This window comes from Candoia aspera, chromosome 5 (genome assembly GCF_035149785.1).
Source record: "Candoia aspera isolate rCanAsp1 chromosome 5, rCanAsp1.hap2, whole genome shotgun sequence".
NCBI classification, from domain to species: domain Eukaryota; kingdom Metazoa; phylum Chordata; class Lepidosauria; order Squamata; family Boidae; genus Candoia; species Candoia aspera.
The window spans coordinates 97,530,922-97,544,829 of NC_086157.1; the positions used below are offsets into that span (position 1 = coordinate 97,530,922).

The 13,908-nt window shown below is 39.4% G+C and overlaps 1 protein-coding gene across 2 annotated transcripts in view; it reads left to right on the plus strand.

Annotated features, from left to right (window-relative positions):
* The window catches only part of ARHGAP20 (Rho GTPase activating protein 20), an 80,178-nt gene that overhangs the window by 59,509 nt on the left and 6,761 nt on the right, over window positions 1–13,908 (plus strand). For both annotated transcript variants that reach the window (XM_063305803.1, XM_063305804.1), the window contains exons 7-11: window positions 75–152; window positions 1,698–1,764; window positions 5,697–5,885; window positions 9,508–9,686; window positions 12,998–13,159. In XM_063305803.1, the coding sequence (XP_063161873.1) occupies window positions 75–152; window positions 1,698–1,764; window positions 5,697–5,885; window positions 9,508–9,686; window positions 12,998–13,159 (675 nt within the window). The remainder of the gene's footprint in view (window positions 1–74; window positions 153–1,697; window positions 1,765–5,696; window positions 5,886–9,507; window positions 9,687–12,997; window positions 13,160–13,908) is intronic.

The following is a 13,908-nucleotide window of genomic DNA, read 5'->3' on the forward strand; positions in this document are numbered from 1 at the left end:
TCTGGCTGACATTTTCAGCTGTCGTTCTCTTGAGCGATGGTGCAGTTTCTAATGTTTCCGTTTCTTCTTCACAGTCAAAAACCTTAACCATCACTAACCTGGACACAGCAAATGATGTGATCCTCCTGGCCCTGCAGCAGCTTGGAATTAATGTGAGATTGATTGTTTGTTTGTTTATGTTGGCAGATAACGATACCGTTTGCAATGTTATCAAGTAATCCTGATGCCTGAAAAATGTATTTTTGCACTATACAAGTTGGGCCACCTTGAAAAATAATTACTGGAGGAAAGAAAGTACTTAGTTCAGAGGAGGAAATACATTGCTTGAGTTCAGTTTTTTCCCTTCCCTCCTGTTAAGCAGAGAACACAAACCAGTCATTGCTTTAAAGCATCCTTGAATGGGACTGTCAATTCCTTCAGTTAGAGTTCACATGTTTAGAGTTCACTTGACCAGAGCTATTCCTTGTCTGTTGCTCTTTGGTGCTAGGGAACATTTGGCTGGCGGTCAGCTGTCCTATTCACATCTTTCAAGCTCTTTTAAGGCAGAGTTCCCCTCATAAGGACAGACAAATTTGAAAGCAGAGGTCAGGCAGCCAACCTGATTTGTGTTTCTGAAGTCTTGAAAAAGTGGATTGGCCAGCAGGCATCAGCCAGTCCAGCCTATACTTTCAAAAATGTCCCTCTTCAAGTAGAAGCCCAACCAGAATTGGGCTGTCTCCTGCCTGTCAAAGTTGTAGGGCTGCTTGATTCCCAACTGATTGCTGCCTTCCAGCCAGCGACATCCACGGGGAGGCTAAAGTGAGACGTTAGATTACAGCATTGCAGTCAAAGTCCCACTTGTTTTGAACATGCACACAAAGCGGCAGGGCTTTGACTGCAAGGCCATGACTGCCATCTTGCCTCTTTTGACACCCCCCCACCCCCAATGTCCAGTTCTTTTAGCTTGGAACTGTTTTGGAGTAGAATGGTATAGAAATACCAGTAATAAAAATAAATTAAACATTACTGGTTATTGGCACTGGGTATGTGGCTATTCCAGGTAGGTTTGTTTGTTTGGTTTTCAGTGTAACTTTGCATTATCTTGCAGTTCCTGCTCTCAGGTAGCATAGTGAATCTGCAAGGCACCCCATATTCAGTCCCTTTTTGGTTGTTCAGTTTTGGCTTTGTGAAAATACTGTTTTTAGAAAAGAGCTTTCTGGCATGTTCTGGCTTAGTGAAAATCTTTGCAAAGGAGACCTGGAAGCATGAAATCAATTGGAATGGAAATAAATTACAAGATGGAGGAAATGCCATGTTTTCCTCTCCTTTCCCCTTTAATTTCCTTCTGTTTCAGTTTACAGTCATACTATGTCACCACAGTCTGTGGAGTTCCATATGTGGAAACAGCAGCTGCACTTGAGCCCTATCCATAGCGCTTAGATTGCATACAATTGTCACGCCTGGTCAAAATACAGCCTTTAGTATTTTACCCATTGCAGATGTATAGGGAGCCTGTCAAAAGCTCTGTCAGGGCACATATTATAACAGATGTGCAAATAGTGTAAATATTTAGTGTTCTGCTATTTGATTTCTGTTAAAAGTAAGTGACCTCTGCTGTAGTCTAGAACACCTGGGTTAAGGACACATGTTTTAATTTATAATTTTAAATAAATCAGCTTCCTGTTCATTCTAACAGCTGTAGGATTGTATTTTTAAAGGGTTCTGAGAAAGATTATCAACTGTGGGTTAATTCTGGGAAAGAAGATGCCCCTTACCCCCTTATTGGTAAGTATCTGGGAAGGGTACACTAATGCTGTAGCATTTGCTTTGTATTATGTTCCTTCAAGGGTTTCAGGGTCAATAACAGCTTTAAAAAATAATGAACAATATACATAATTGCAAAACAATATTAAAAATTACTCATGATTTCCTTACTCAGAGACAGCCTAAATAAGGATATTTTTCAAGTCTTCTGGAAAGTCTTTACTGTGGGCATTTTATAAGTAGGCAACCAGAATGAATATATTTTAAACTAATTAATAGACTGCAACAAGAGTGGGGAATTTCCTTCTGTTGTGGGGCTAGAGTTTCTGTAATGTTGGATTGATGGGAATTGGAACCTGTTAGTATCAGGAAGGCAGAAGCTCATCAGGAATTTAATTCCTGTTTGAGAAATTGAGACTGGCTTCATTTATTGCATAAAGCCATTATATGGTTAGATTTTGGCTGTGTTGTAAGTATATCCAGCCACTGTGGTTTATAAAACGTGATAAATGGGTTCAGATGTTCAAACCAGCAACAATACCTGTGGACAAATCATGGTTTATCACAGTACATAAAAAGCAACAGAGTTGCTCCAAATGGGATTCTTATCTGCAATTGCTCTTGGCACACTTACTGAAGATAAGATGACATATTCTTGGCTGATTTTGTCAAACATGTTTTTCTTTAAAAGAATGCCGCAAGTTCAGAAAACCCACTATAACATTCCACTTTTACTTCCTTTTGTGGTTTTGGCACATTGAGGTAGTTAAGTAAGGGTAAAGGAGAGGGTACTGTTGCTGAATGTGGAATTTTTATGATGACTTTTGTTTGGTATTTTAAACCAGAAACATTACAGATCACTGTTGGGATTATATCATTCCCAGAAAAAAATATCTGCTGCCTTTGACGTTTTCTTGGGAGCGTGTGTGTATGTGCATGCATGCCTGTGGCTAGTTGTGACAGTAGATGTGGCCCCAGACTACTCACAACTGCATTTCTAACTCTGACCTGCAGAACATCGTATTTTGTTATAGTCCTGAAGATAGGTATGGGTGAATGGCTGGCTTTCAAAAACCACTAATTGAAAATAATTATCCAGTAAAATCCAAACATTACCCCCTCGTGACTATTACAGATCGCTAGTAATCTGTCTATTTTTGTAAGAAAAAGCTGGACCCCTTTCTATTTAAATTAGTCCCCCCCCCTTTTTTTTGCATACTTGTTCATAAGATTTTGACAGCCGTGTAAACAGATGGAAGAATTTTTGAGTTTACAAAGCCTCCTCCCCTGCAAGTATGGAACATAATTTTCTCTTACTGAAACCCATATTAAGCACTAAAGCACGATGCAACATCTTGTGATATGCTCCTGTGAACTTAATGAAGGATGCCAAGGGTCCTGTTCCCAACTCTGATCAGCAGTGGGTGTTCCACAGATGCACATCGAAAGGCAAATGGTTGCTTTTTGGCTTTGTTCCCTGTCTGCCATTACTCCCACAGACAGACTTAGTACATTTTTTAACGTTTTTGCCTTTGCAGTGCTTCACTGGAGCAAATAGGCATGCAGTAGATTATTCAAAAACAAGACAATTTTGGATTTGAGTTTAATGTTGAAATACCTCCTTTTTCTTTAGCGTTGTGAAGTTCCTTAGCCGTGGTCACATTTGTTGTGACCTAAAAGGCGGTTGTAATTGGAATATTACAAGACTTCTGAGAGTCAGGCCAACTGTCCATGTGCTTTTAGAACACTGTCTCCAACAGTGGCCAACGAGATGCTTCTAGGAGCAGTCAAGCGAAACCACAGCCACCCCTTCTTGTTAGCATGGCCGTCCATTGGAGCTATCGTAGCTTGGCAGTGGGCAACATGTTCTGTGTGGATATTAAAAAAAAAAACCAGAGGACCAATCCTAACTTATTAAAACATCTAAGGTAATGACAATTTCCACTTTCTGGATCTCTGATTTTTCATATTGGAGCTCTGTTTGACATGTGCTGTGAACAGGTGGCAGAACCTTTTCAACCATGTCTGACCTGAGAAGATACACAAGTTGAGCCTGCTTGGTATTTGAATGGGAGAACACCAAGGAATCCCAGGCTGTAAGCTCAGTTGAGAAGTCACAACACACCCCAAAAGAAGTCAGTGACAAACTGCATTTGTGCTGATTCCATACAATTCCATAAATTGTATCCATGTAATCCCCGGGAGTCAATCTGGACTTGAGGGAGCCATCTGATCAGTGAGATACATTTGAGAGGATTCAAGTAGGACAAATAAAGCTGGAAGTTTGGATGGTTATTTAAAAAAAACAAAATATTTAATTTAATTTTTTGTTAGGAAAAAACCCTAAAATTAGGCTACTGGAAACTATAAAAATATTTATTTTTTAGTGAATTAAGATGCAAAATAGCTATGTTAAGCTTCTGCTTGACTTAACAAATCTGTTTTACTTAAAAATAAAGCCCTATGCTCACTGCAAGGGACAGAATCCCATTTAGTGATATTTTCATGTTATTTACCATGTACTTGCAGCTTTTAATTTTGTTTTGAAGTATGGCCTCTGGCTATGAAATGTTGTTGATGCTTTACTTAGAGGTGCAGGTGATGATATGTTGGTAGATCTTTGGATGATTTGCAAAAGGTTAGCAAAAATTTTTGAGTTCCAATTGTTTAGTGATTACAACAGCAAAATAAGCTCCTAAATTAGCTGTTGACATGAAGGAAATGTTTTTTTTTAATATTTATATAAAAGCAAACATATTACAAATATCCAAGAACAAATCAAGATTCCAACAACCAGGAATCTAAACCAGGCTAGCTTAACCAGGGAGTGTTGTGTGGAAAGACTGTGGACTTCGTTCAGTTCTGGTACTGAATACAGATGGCTTCTGTATTGGAGTAGAGTTATTTTGTACTTTAATTCTAAATACTTGTTCCTTATAGCTGACTCAGGTTGATGGATCTTGGAAGTTCTAGTAAAAGACCAAGATAGAGCCAACCAATCTGAAGTGTACTTACTGCTGGCTGTATGTGAGAAAAGATTCAAATAACATGTGCATGTTTTCCTTCAAGAAAGGAAAGAGTTTAAATATTTCACCTTTTTTTCTTTTTACCTGGTTAAAATGCTAATAAGTTGACTGCAGAGATAGAGTTCCCTGTGCAGAGGTTTGACCTTGAAGTGATTTGATCCGCCTCCCTCTCCTGTTATCCTCTTCCAATCACCTGGTTCACCATAAGGACTTCTCAGACCTATGCTGAAAACAGTGAGACCTGCTACGAATGCCAGAATAACAAAAGTTGGCTTCCTTAAGCAATCTAAATCCCTCTATTGTAGGGATACACACTAACTTATCCTACGCTGTGCGATATACTGCTTATCAAGGAAAAAGAAGGGGAGGAAAAGAATAACATGTTTTCATATGGTATCCAGATGTCGTTTTGCAAGCCTCAGGCTACAAACTCAGAAATCTCTGTTATTTCTGTTCATTTGAGATATACAAAAGCCTAGGCTTTCAATGCACAGTGGTGACTTGACTGACACATAATACTTTGCGTTTGCCCTGTGTAGGAGAAATAATAGTGGCTGTTCTAAGAAAAATAGTGGATGTACTTTAAAGTCCACTGGATGTGTCAGTCCTTCACTTTGGCTGGCCTGTGCCCACATGTCTGGCACTGTCAGTAAGTATGACACACCATAAATCCTCCATTTTTAGCAGGCAGAATCTGAAATTGGGCTAGAAAGTAAAGGAAGACAGAAAGGATTTTGAAAATCCTGAGTACAAAATAATTGAGCACAAAGATAAGAACATAGTGTAAGTCAAGGGAGTAGGATACATTTATTCTAGGGAATAAAGTCTATTTTTAAAGAATAAACATCACTGTGGTATTCCTAGCAGGTCCTGTTGTATTACCTGTTCTTCACATATGCAAATTAAATTCTCTTCTTTTCTGCAAAGGGCATGAACATCCTTTTGGAATTAAAATGAGCCACATTCGTGACACTTTGCCCCAGACACAGGGATCAAAGGATGGAGACTGCCCTCTGGATCTTCAGGGAGCCTTCCTAATAGAACAGTTGCCCCGTGAGCTTCAGTGCCAGTTCATTCTCAAGCCAAGTCGCCTGGCCACTGGGCATCAGTTGAATGGTGAGTCTTTCCACTTACAGAAGGCTTCATCTAGCAAGTGTCCCCCATCCCAACCAGTAGTCTTGTCATATGGAATGCCTGTTGAGCTTCATTATCAATTCCTATGACAAGTGGATTCCCAGTTGTTCTCTTGTAGTAGTACATTGCAGAGGAAGATAGGTTGTCATATTCTAGAACAGTAGAACACTAGAGAAGCTTTCATTGAAATTCAAAGCTCGCCAGTGCTCATGTAATCCTGGAGTTCTTGATTTTAAGGAAAACTAAAATGGAGCATACTTTTACTAATATCTTGGACTTCAAAGAAACAAATTTAAATGAACACAACTCAATGGTAAATAGGATCTTGTGGCAGGAGCCTCTGGTTGGAACAGGAGCTCAAGATGTGTGGGAACTCCTAAAGAAGGATATGCTAAAAGTATAGCTGCAAATGAGTCCAGTAAGAAATTGTCAGAAGAATCCATGTAGGTACACATAAAGCTCAATGAAAATCTTGAAGACAAAAAAGGCCATATAAACGAAATGGAAACAGGGCCAGGTTGCAAAGGAAGAGTATGGAAAGCTAGCTTAGAACTGTAGAGCTGGCATCAGGGAAGTGAAAGCTCAAAATGAGCTGTTAGGAACAGGTGCTAAGAATAAGAAAAACTCCTTTAAATGGGTTGAAAAGAAAAAAGGAAAAAAAAAAAGAATTGTGCAAGCTACTGAGTGAAGGTAACAAAATGCTAACAGATAATGAAAAAGCAGAGCTACTTAACTTCTATTTTGGTTCCATTTTCATCGCCAAAAAAGTATATGTTCCACCAGGAAATTTTGGAGAATAGGATAAAGGGGCAGGATTGAAGCTTGAGATTGATAAAAATATAATTGGGGAATATCTTTGAATGAGATTAAATCTCCAGGACCAAGTAAATAGCTGATGGTCTACCAGAACTCTTATATATTATCCTCGAGTAGTTTTGGAACACTAGTGAAAGGCCAGATAACTGGAGGAGAGCAAAAGTTATCTGTCTTAAAAACAGGGGAAAGGAAGATAAGCAAATTACAAACCAGATATCAGGAAGATTCTATAGCAAATCATAAAGAAGTCTATCTGTAAGCATCTTGAAAACAATATAGTAATTACCAGAAGTCAGCGAACAACGCTTTTCAGGTTTATCTGAAATTTAGCTGAAATCAAGATATATGATGCCTAGAGAATTCCCACAATCTACTAAGAAAGGTACCCAATTAAAATTTCAGATAAACCTGAGAAGAGTTGTTCGCTGACTTCTGGTAATTACTGTATTGTTTTCAAGATGCTTACAGATAGACTTCTTTATGATGTGCTGATTAGCAAGCAAATTGGAACAGAGAAAGGCCATTAGGATGGTCAGAGAATTAGACACAAAGTCCTGGGAATAGAGATTGAAGGAGCTGGATACGTTTAGCCTTAAGAAAAGACAACTGTATGGGGATATAATGCTACCTGAATGGATGCCACGTAAGAGGAAAATCAAGACCTGTTCTTGTTCTGGAATGCAGGATGTTGAATACTGGATTCAAGTTGCTTGAAGGCAGATCCCACTGAATGAGAAAAAAGTGCCTACAGAACAGATTGACAGTGGAAACCATAGAGGTTGCGAGTTCCCTTTTATTGAATATGTTCAATTAGAAGCAAACAGCTGTCTGTCTGGGATGCTTTAATTTGAATTTTTGCACTAAACAGGGAGGTTGGATTCAATAACCTAAATGCCCCCTTCTAACTACATGATTTCTGTGATCAGATCCTAAATTTTGCATATTTGAGCTTTGTATAAGTCTTCTCCAGTCTTCTAAGATTCATGTTCCATCCTGAGCCTGCCCCTTCATAGCTTCTTAATACCATGCCCCTTTAATACCTCATCTTTTCCACCTGCTCCTGTACCCCCTTGCCAGCTACATGAGAAATGTAGATCCTATTCTTCTGCTTTTATCAGAAGTCTATTCTATGTGTTACAGTATATGGTTTTCAAAGCACCTCATTCTGGCAACTTGATGCTACAGTAAGAAGCAGTGTTTGGACATTGTCCATTTCTACATTTCAGGGTTTTTTGTTGGTATAACAAAATGGTTAGAAATCTAAGAACTAAGAACTCGAACTTTTCTTTTAAGCACTTGAACACTGGGGATTTTTACTTCATGAGCCAGCTACAGATCTCTGCTATTCATGACCCTCCCCTTGGCAGAAACCATGGTAATCAAAGTTTGAAAAACAGTGAATGATCTGGATGATGCTGCATCATACAGTAGCTGGAGCTAAGCAGATAATAATCATATCTAAAACTTCAATGGCAGATAAGCAGGTTGTTCACTGAGGAGTGGAACATCATTATCTCAACTTTTTCATTTGTCAGAATATGTAAACTATTATTTTGTCACACGGTCTGTGTTTTCTACCTGCTGAGATGCTGTAATTCAGCTTGTCCAGATTTTCCTCAAATTAACCAGAAACAGGCAATTTGCTTGTATCAGAAATAAATTGACAAATAGTTTCACATTTCTTGGCAGTGCAGACATGCTCCTGCTCTGTTTCTTTAAACATCATTGATTAGTCAAGTTGTAATTTAACAGCACAAGTATGTCAACATAAAGTGTTCTGTCCCATTCTGAAGAGGGGTTTCTTCACATGTTGATAGACACATCTGCAATGTTCATTTCTTGGGGTTTGAAATGTTAATACCATAGTAGTACAAAAAACTCTTGCTGTAGTCATATATTTCAACTCAAAACTTGTCCACCTGTCTATCTCTAAATAAGCTTTGTAATTTGGGTTGGAGGCAGCTGTTTTTGTTCATAGAATATAAATGTAAGTCATGCCTGGCTGGTAGAAACCCCTAGGCCATCTAGTCCATCAGTCTCTTTCTCATAGTGGCCAACCAACTGAACATGGAAGCCCACTAGTCTCCCAGCAGATGGCCTTCAGAGGCATTCCCACTGCCATCCAGGCTGATAGCCATTGATCCACATGATCTCCATGAATTAGTTGAACCCTATTTTGAAGCCAGCCAAACTGGTAGCGTGCATAAATATGAACATGATTCTGAATAGTTGATATCAACATGCAAAGAAAGGCAGTATTCTGGATTATTTTTATGATTTATTTATTTGTTTGTTTTCTATAGCTGACCATCTCAGCCAGGGACTCTGGGCATAATTCTCTCTGTAGAGACAGAATTCAGCTATTGCTAAAAACAGTTCCGGGGAAGTCTTCTCATTTAAGTATGCACAGTGTGGGCTCCAAGGGAAAGAGGTGGACTTTAACCATAGGAGCCAGTTGTGGCCTTTCCCCATTTCTTGAACCTCTGTGACAAGTAAGAGGGTGTGATATAAATCTGTCTTATTTATTTATTGAGTTACAGTATATCCCATCTTTCATTCAAGAGGTCAGCAACAACTCTGTGAGATGGGTTGGGCTGAAATAGAATGACTGGCCCAAAGTCACCCAGTGAGTTTCCGTGGCTGAGGGTGGATTAGACCTGAGATCTCGCTGCTCCTTCATCCAACACCTTAACCACAAACTGCATTGGCTTTCCACAACAAAAATAGCCTTCTCTTCTAAAACAAACAAAAAGCAAAACTTTCTTTCTTTCTTCCTGCCTTTCTTTAGAGTTAAGCCAAAAGCCGTTTAAAAGGAAAAGATCAATTATAAACTGGGCCTTCTGGCGAGAAACAGGCACTCCAGTGGACCATTTAGTGCCATCTCCAATATCTTCCAAATCAGGGAAGCTGTTTGGCCTTTCCCTCCCATCCATCTGCGAGAATGATAACCTGCCCAAACCAGTCTTGGTAAGTCTCTTTTACATTCAGATCAGATGATGGAACTTGGTGGCATCTCTCTAGGCTAAAGGTGTGCACAAGCAGTCCTGGGACACATTTGGACTATTGAGAATATGTAATAGCCATGCTCCTCATTGAGAGAGTATTTGCCATTGTGGGCATGGCCAGTCACGAAACTAGATTTGGGAAATCTAGTTTGCAGATGGCAAATTAGATCTTTCAAATGCTCTATCACCTCTTGTGGGACCTTTGTATGGCTCAAGAGTGTTCTTAATAGTAAATATGTGACATGCCAATTAAAAAAAAATTAGGTGGGACAGAGAGTAAGGTGAACATCAAGGGAAGTGCTTCTAGACACACTGGTGCCCTCAGGCAATAGGTTTCTACTCCTGTTCTAGGCAGGGAATAAGATTTTTGTACATTATGGCAGGAGGAGCAAAGGAAAAATCACTAGGGATTTGGAGGCTTGCTCAGGTCCCTCTTCAGGTGAAACTGATTAAGTTGCAACTCAAATTGCAAATGGGCAGTTTTGCATAATTATTTGTACTACTGCATCTCCTGTCATAATTATAATGGAGTAAAACTTTCCCTATTTCTCACTCCATGTTTGTATCAAGTAACAAACAATATCTGATTTCCAGGAGGTTAGACTTTCTAGCGTGAAACTGTGTTGTGGTTTTGGTGGGGAAAGGGGGAGGTTGGCACCAAAAACAGAACTAACAAATTTATTATCACATTAATTGTGGATCACAGTTCATTTCATCAAATCATGGAGTCCTTGTTAGGTAATCCTATAAATGTGTGGACATTGCTGTGATCATGGAGCGTGTAAGGCACTTGGTGCTTGTGCATAGTATTTTGGACCATAACAAGAGAATACGTGCTGTTAGTGACGAGTACTGTAGTATGAGCAGTACGAGACCTGACCATCAGCTTAATAAGCAGCCAATGTTAGGACTTCCTCCTCTGTTATTTGGGATTTCTATTGAGATAATTAATGCTAAAGCACAAGTTGGAAAGTATCTGCCAAACATAATTTGCAAATCAGGAGCCCTTTCCCTTCCCGTTAGAGTGACTTTGCTCCTTTTTCTTCTTCATACTAAATGTGATTTCTGTATTATTTGTGTGTCAGAGTTAATACTGCTTTTCTTGGAGCCATGGTTTGTAGAATTTCAAACTGTGGTTTCAAACCATGGTTGCAGAAGAAACATTCACCATTTGCCATGCAGGTTTTGATGTATGCATAGATCTCTCAAACAAAGGCTTGCCACTTGGGGGGGGCGGGTAGTCAATCCTGGGGATGGTTAGCGCCCTAAAGTGGCTCCCATGTACTTACGAATTTAAGTTAGAACTTTTAATATTGCCATCCTGGATTCTATTTTATATTTATATTTATATTCTTATTTAAGATACCCTTTTGTTTTGTAATCTCTTTTTAGCTTTACTGTAAACTGCCCAGAGTCCCCCTTTTGAGGGAGATGGGCGGTGATGAAATTTGATAAATAAAAATAAAATAAATGTGATGTTGCTTCATACAAATTGGAAATATATGCATTGAGCTTATCTTCCTCTGAAGGATACGGGAATCTGGGCATAAACCACAGCTCCTACAGTTACTGTATTTGGAAATATGACATGCCTAGACATATGGTTCCTTCCAAAATACCAAGTTTAAAGCCTTTTTGAAACAACTTTAAGCCTTATAACTCTGATAAGTTAGGTTTAACTAAAAACGTGATAATAAAGTCTGGCTTAGGCTGTTGCATTGCAAGATTTGATCAGTATAAAGAATAATTTCAGAGTAGCCAAAGCCCAAATACTTAGAAAGAAAAGAAAATGGAAATCTCAACACAAATAGCAAAATATGGATGATAAACAGATGAAGTAGGGAAGAGACAGGCTGAAAGTTTCAGAAGCCTCTTAAACATTCCCCTAAGGTGTTTGATGTATTTGCATAGCTGAGCTTCAAGAGCGCTTACCCAGCAGTCCAAAAGATACTGCTTCCTAGCTTCATTGACAGTAATTCAATCTATAAAGAATTTTGGAGCTGACTTTGGCGATGGAGAAGGAATGAGCAAACCATTAAGGGGGGACTTTCAGAAAAGAGTTCTGAGAAAGGGGGAAGTGTGAGAAAGAAACTGAAAATAACCCTGCCTTGATTTTATTTAATGTAAGATGGGACAGAGGGGAACTTGGACAGGTTAAGAAACCAGAGACAAATCTGACTGCCCCCCCATCCCACCTGTCTAAATTGTTCCTGAAAGAGGAACTGTTCTTAAGTGAACTTAACCAGGATTGACACTTGGTAGGAGTGGGAACCTCAGAGAGGGTTAGGGAGCACCTGGTTACCATGAATCAGTTTAGTTTCCCAGACCAGACTGAATGGAAATGGAAATTACACCTGAGAATCTTAAAGGGGTTTGCAGGTGTCATCTTGAAGCCCCTTCTATGATCTTTGAGAAATCCTGGAAGATAAGTTTAGTACCAGAGGATTGGAAAAGGATAAATAAGCTGGGAAGATGAAGATATAGTAGAAGTGTGGGGTGAGAATGCAGAAGGAGACAGTACCAATTGGTCTGGAGATGACTAAGATGTCTTGGGAGGATAGTTGATAAGTGATTGCTGGGCATCGGCAGCTGTTTGGGGGGAATTGTGGAAAGAGATCGGTCTGTGGTGGCAAAAAATCTGAAGGAGTCTGGTAGCACCTTTTCTGACGAACACATTTTATTAAAAGGCATAAGCTTTTGTGAATGCTACCAGACTTCTTCCGACTATTTGGGAGGTAGTAACTGTGGAATTGTGAGAGTGCTGCAGTGATGGAAGATTCTTACTGTTGGCCACATGCAAGTGTTTTCCTGGTTTTGTAAAGGATTGCTGAAATCGCTTAAGCAAAAGGGAAAATCTGTTGTGTAAACCATAGCACAATTTTCAAGTTTTCTGTCATTTCTCTGATAAATAATATAAATTCAAAACTTTTTTCCCAAGAAGTCTGATTTTTCTATCAATGTTCAGCCAGATACAGCACTCAAACCCCCCTAATGTGAAATCTATCACCCTTGTCTGACCCATGTTCCTCCGTATTGGGGCACAGGCAAAACTACAGTCCTGGTCTCACTGTGAACACAGCCGAGCTCTTGAGTGCTTTTCCCCAAAGCACCTCAGCTGTTAAGGTTAAGGGAAGGACTCTGTCAAAACCTTCTCTGTGGGTAGAATAGTGCAGAGAGCATGGTTGTTGCTAGATCCTTTTTCAGAATATGGCATCTGCTAAAGATCAATTGCCAGCTCAGGCTTCATGTATTGATTATATATTTCTTTTATAGGATATGCTTTGCTTTCTCTATCAAGAGGGGCCTTTTACTCGGGGTATTTTCAGACGTTCAGCAAATGCAAAATCCTGCAGAGAGCTGAAAGAGAAGCTTGACTTGGGTGAAGATGTACACCTACTTTGCGAGTCCGTCTTTGTGATAGCCTCTGTCTTTAAGGTAGCTGAGAATCTCTCTCTAACATTCTGTGTAAGAGTTACTTGACCCTTGAAATTACCTGTCTCTAATTTAGGATGTGAAGATTACCTTTGTTTCTTTTTTTTTTAACTGACCCAGAACTCTGTTCAGTGACGATTAATTCAAGGAACCTGTAGACATCTCTGTAAGAAAGTTTCCCCGAACCTTACTACCTGAAATTGAGACTTAAGACAATATTAACAAGCACTTCTGAGGCCCAGTACATGCCATATGTGTAGCTGTCTAGTGCTGAGATATTTCTATAACCTATTGATCTCCCCAGTCATAGAATCCTCCAAGTTTTTCATTTGAAACTTCTGTTTGGAATTCAGTGAAAGATTAGGACTCCATTCTGCATATAATTGGTTGAACAGCTGGGCTCTCAAATTTTAAGCTTTCTTAAGAACATTTTTTTAAGTCCTTAGAAACCAGGACTGGTGCCATTTGTGCATGAAAAGGGAAAGGAACAGGCATCTGGTGAAGTGGGAGAGGCCGGATTCACAGAAAGTTCCTAAAGGCTTGCTTTTGGGTATCTTCAAAATTAAACTGGAGAAAAGTAATTGCTTTGTGCTTGTTTTTATCAAAGCATGTTTTGTTCTTTCGTGTCTTCAATAACCGAAGAGAACGAAGAGTCTAAAGAATCCTGTGTGACCTGAAATCCAGCAGGAGAAGAATTGTACATTTCCCTGTCCCTTGTGTTGCAACTTTTATGTTCATTCCCACTCATGATA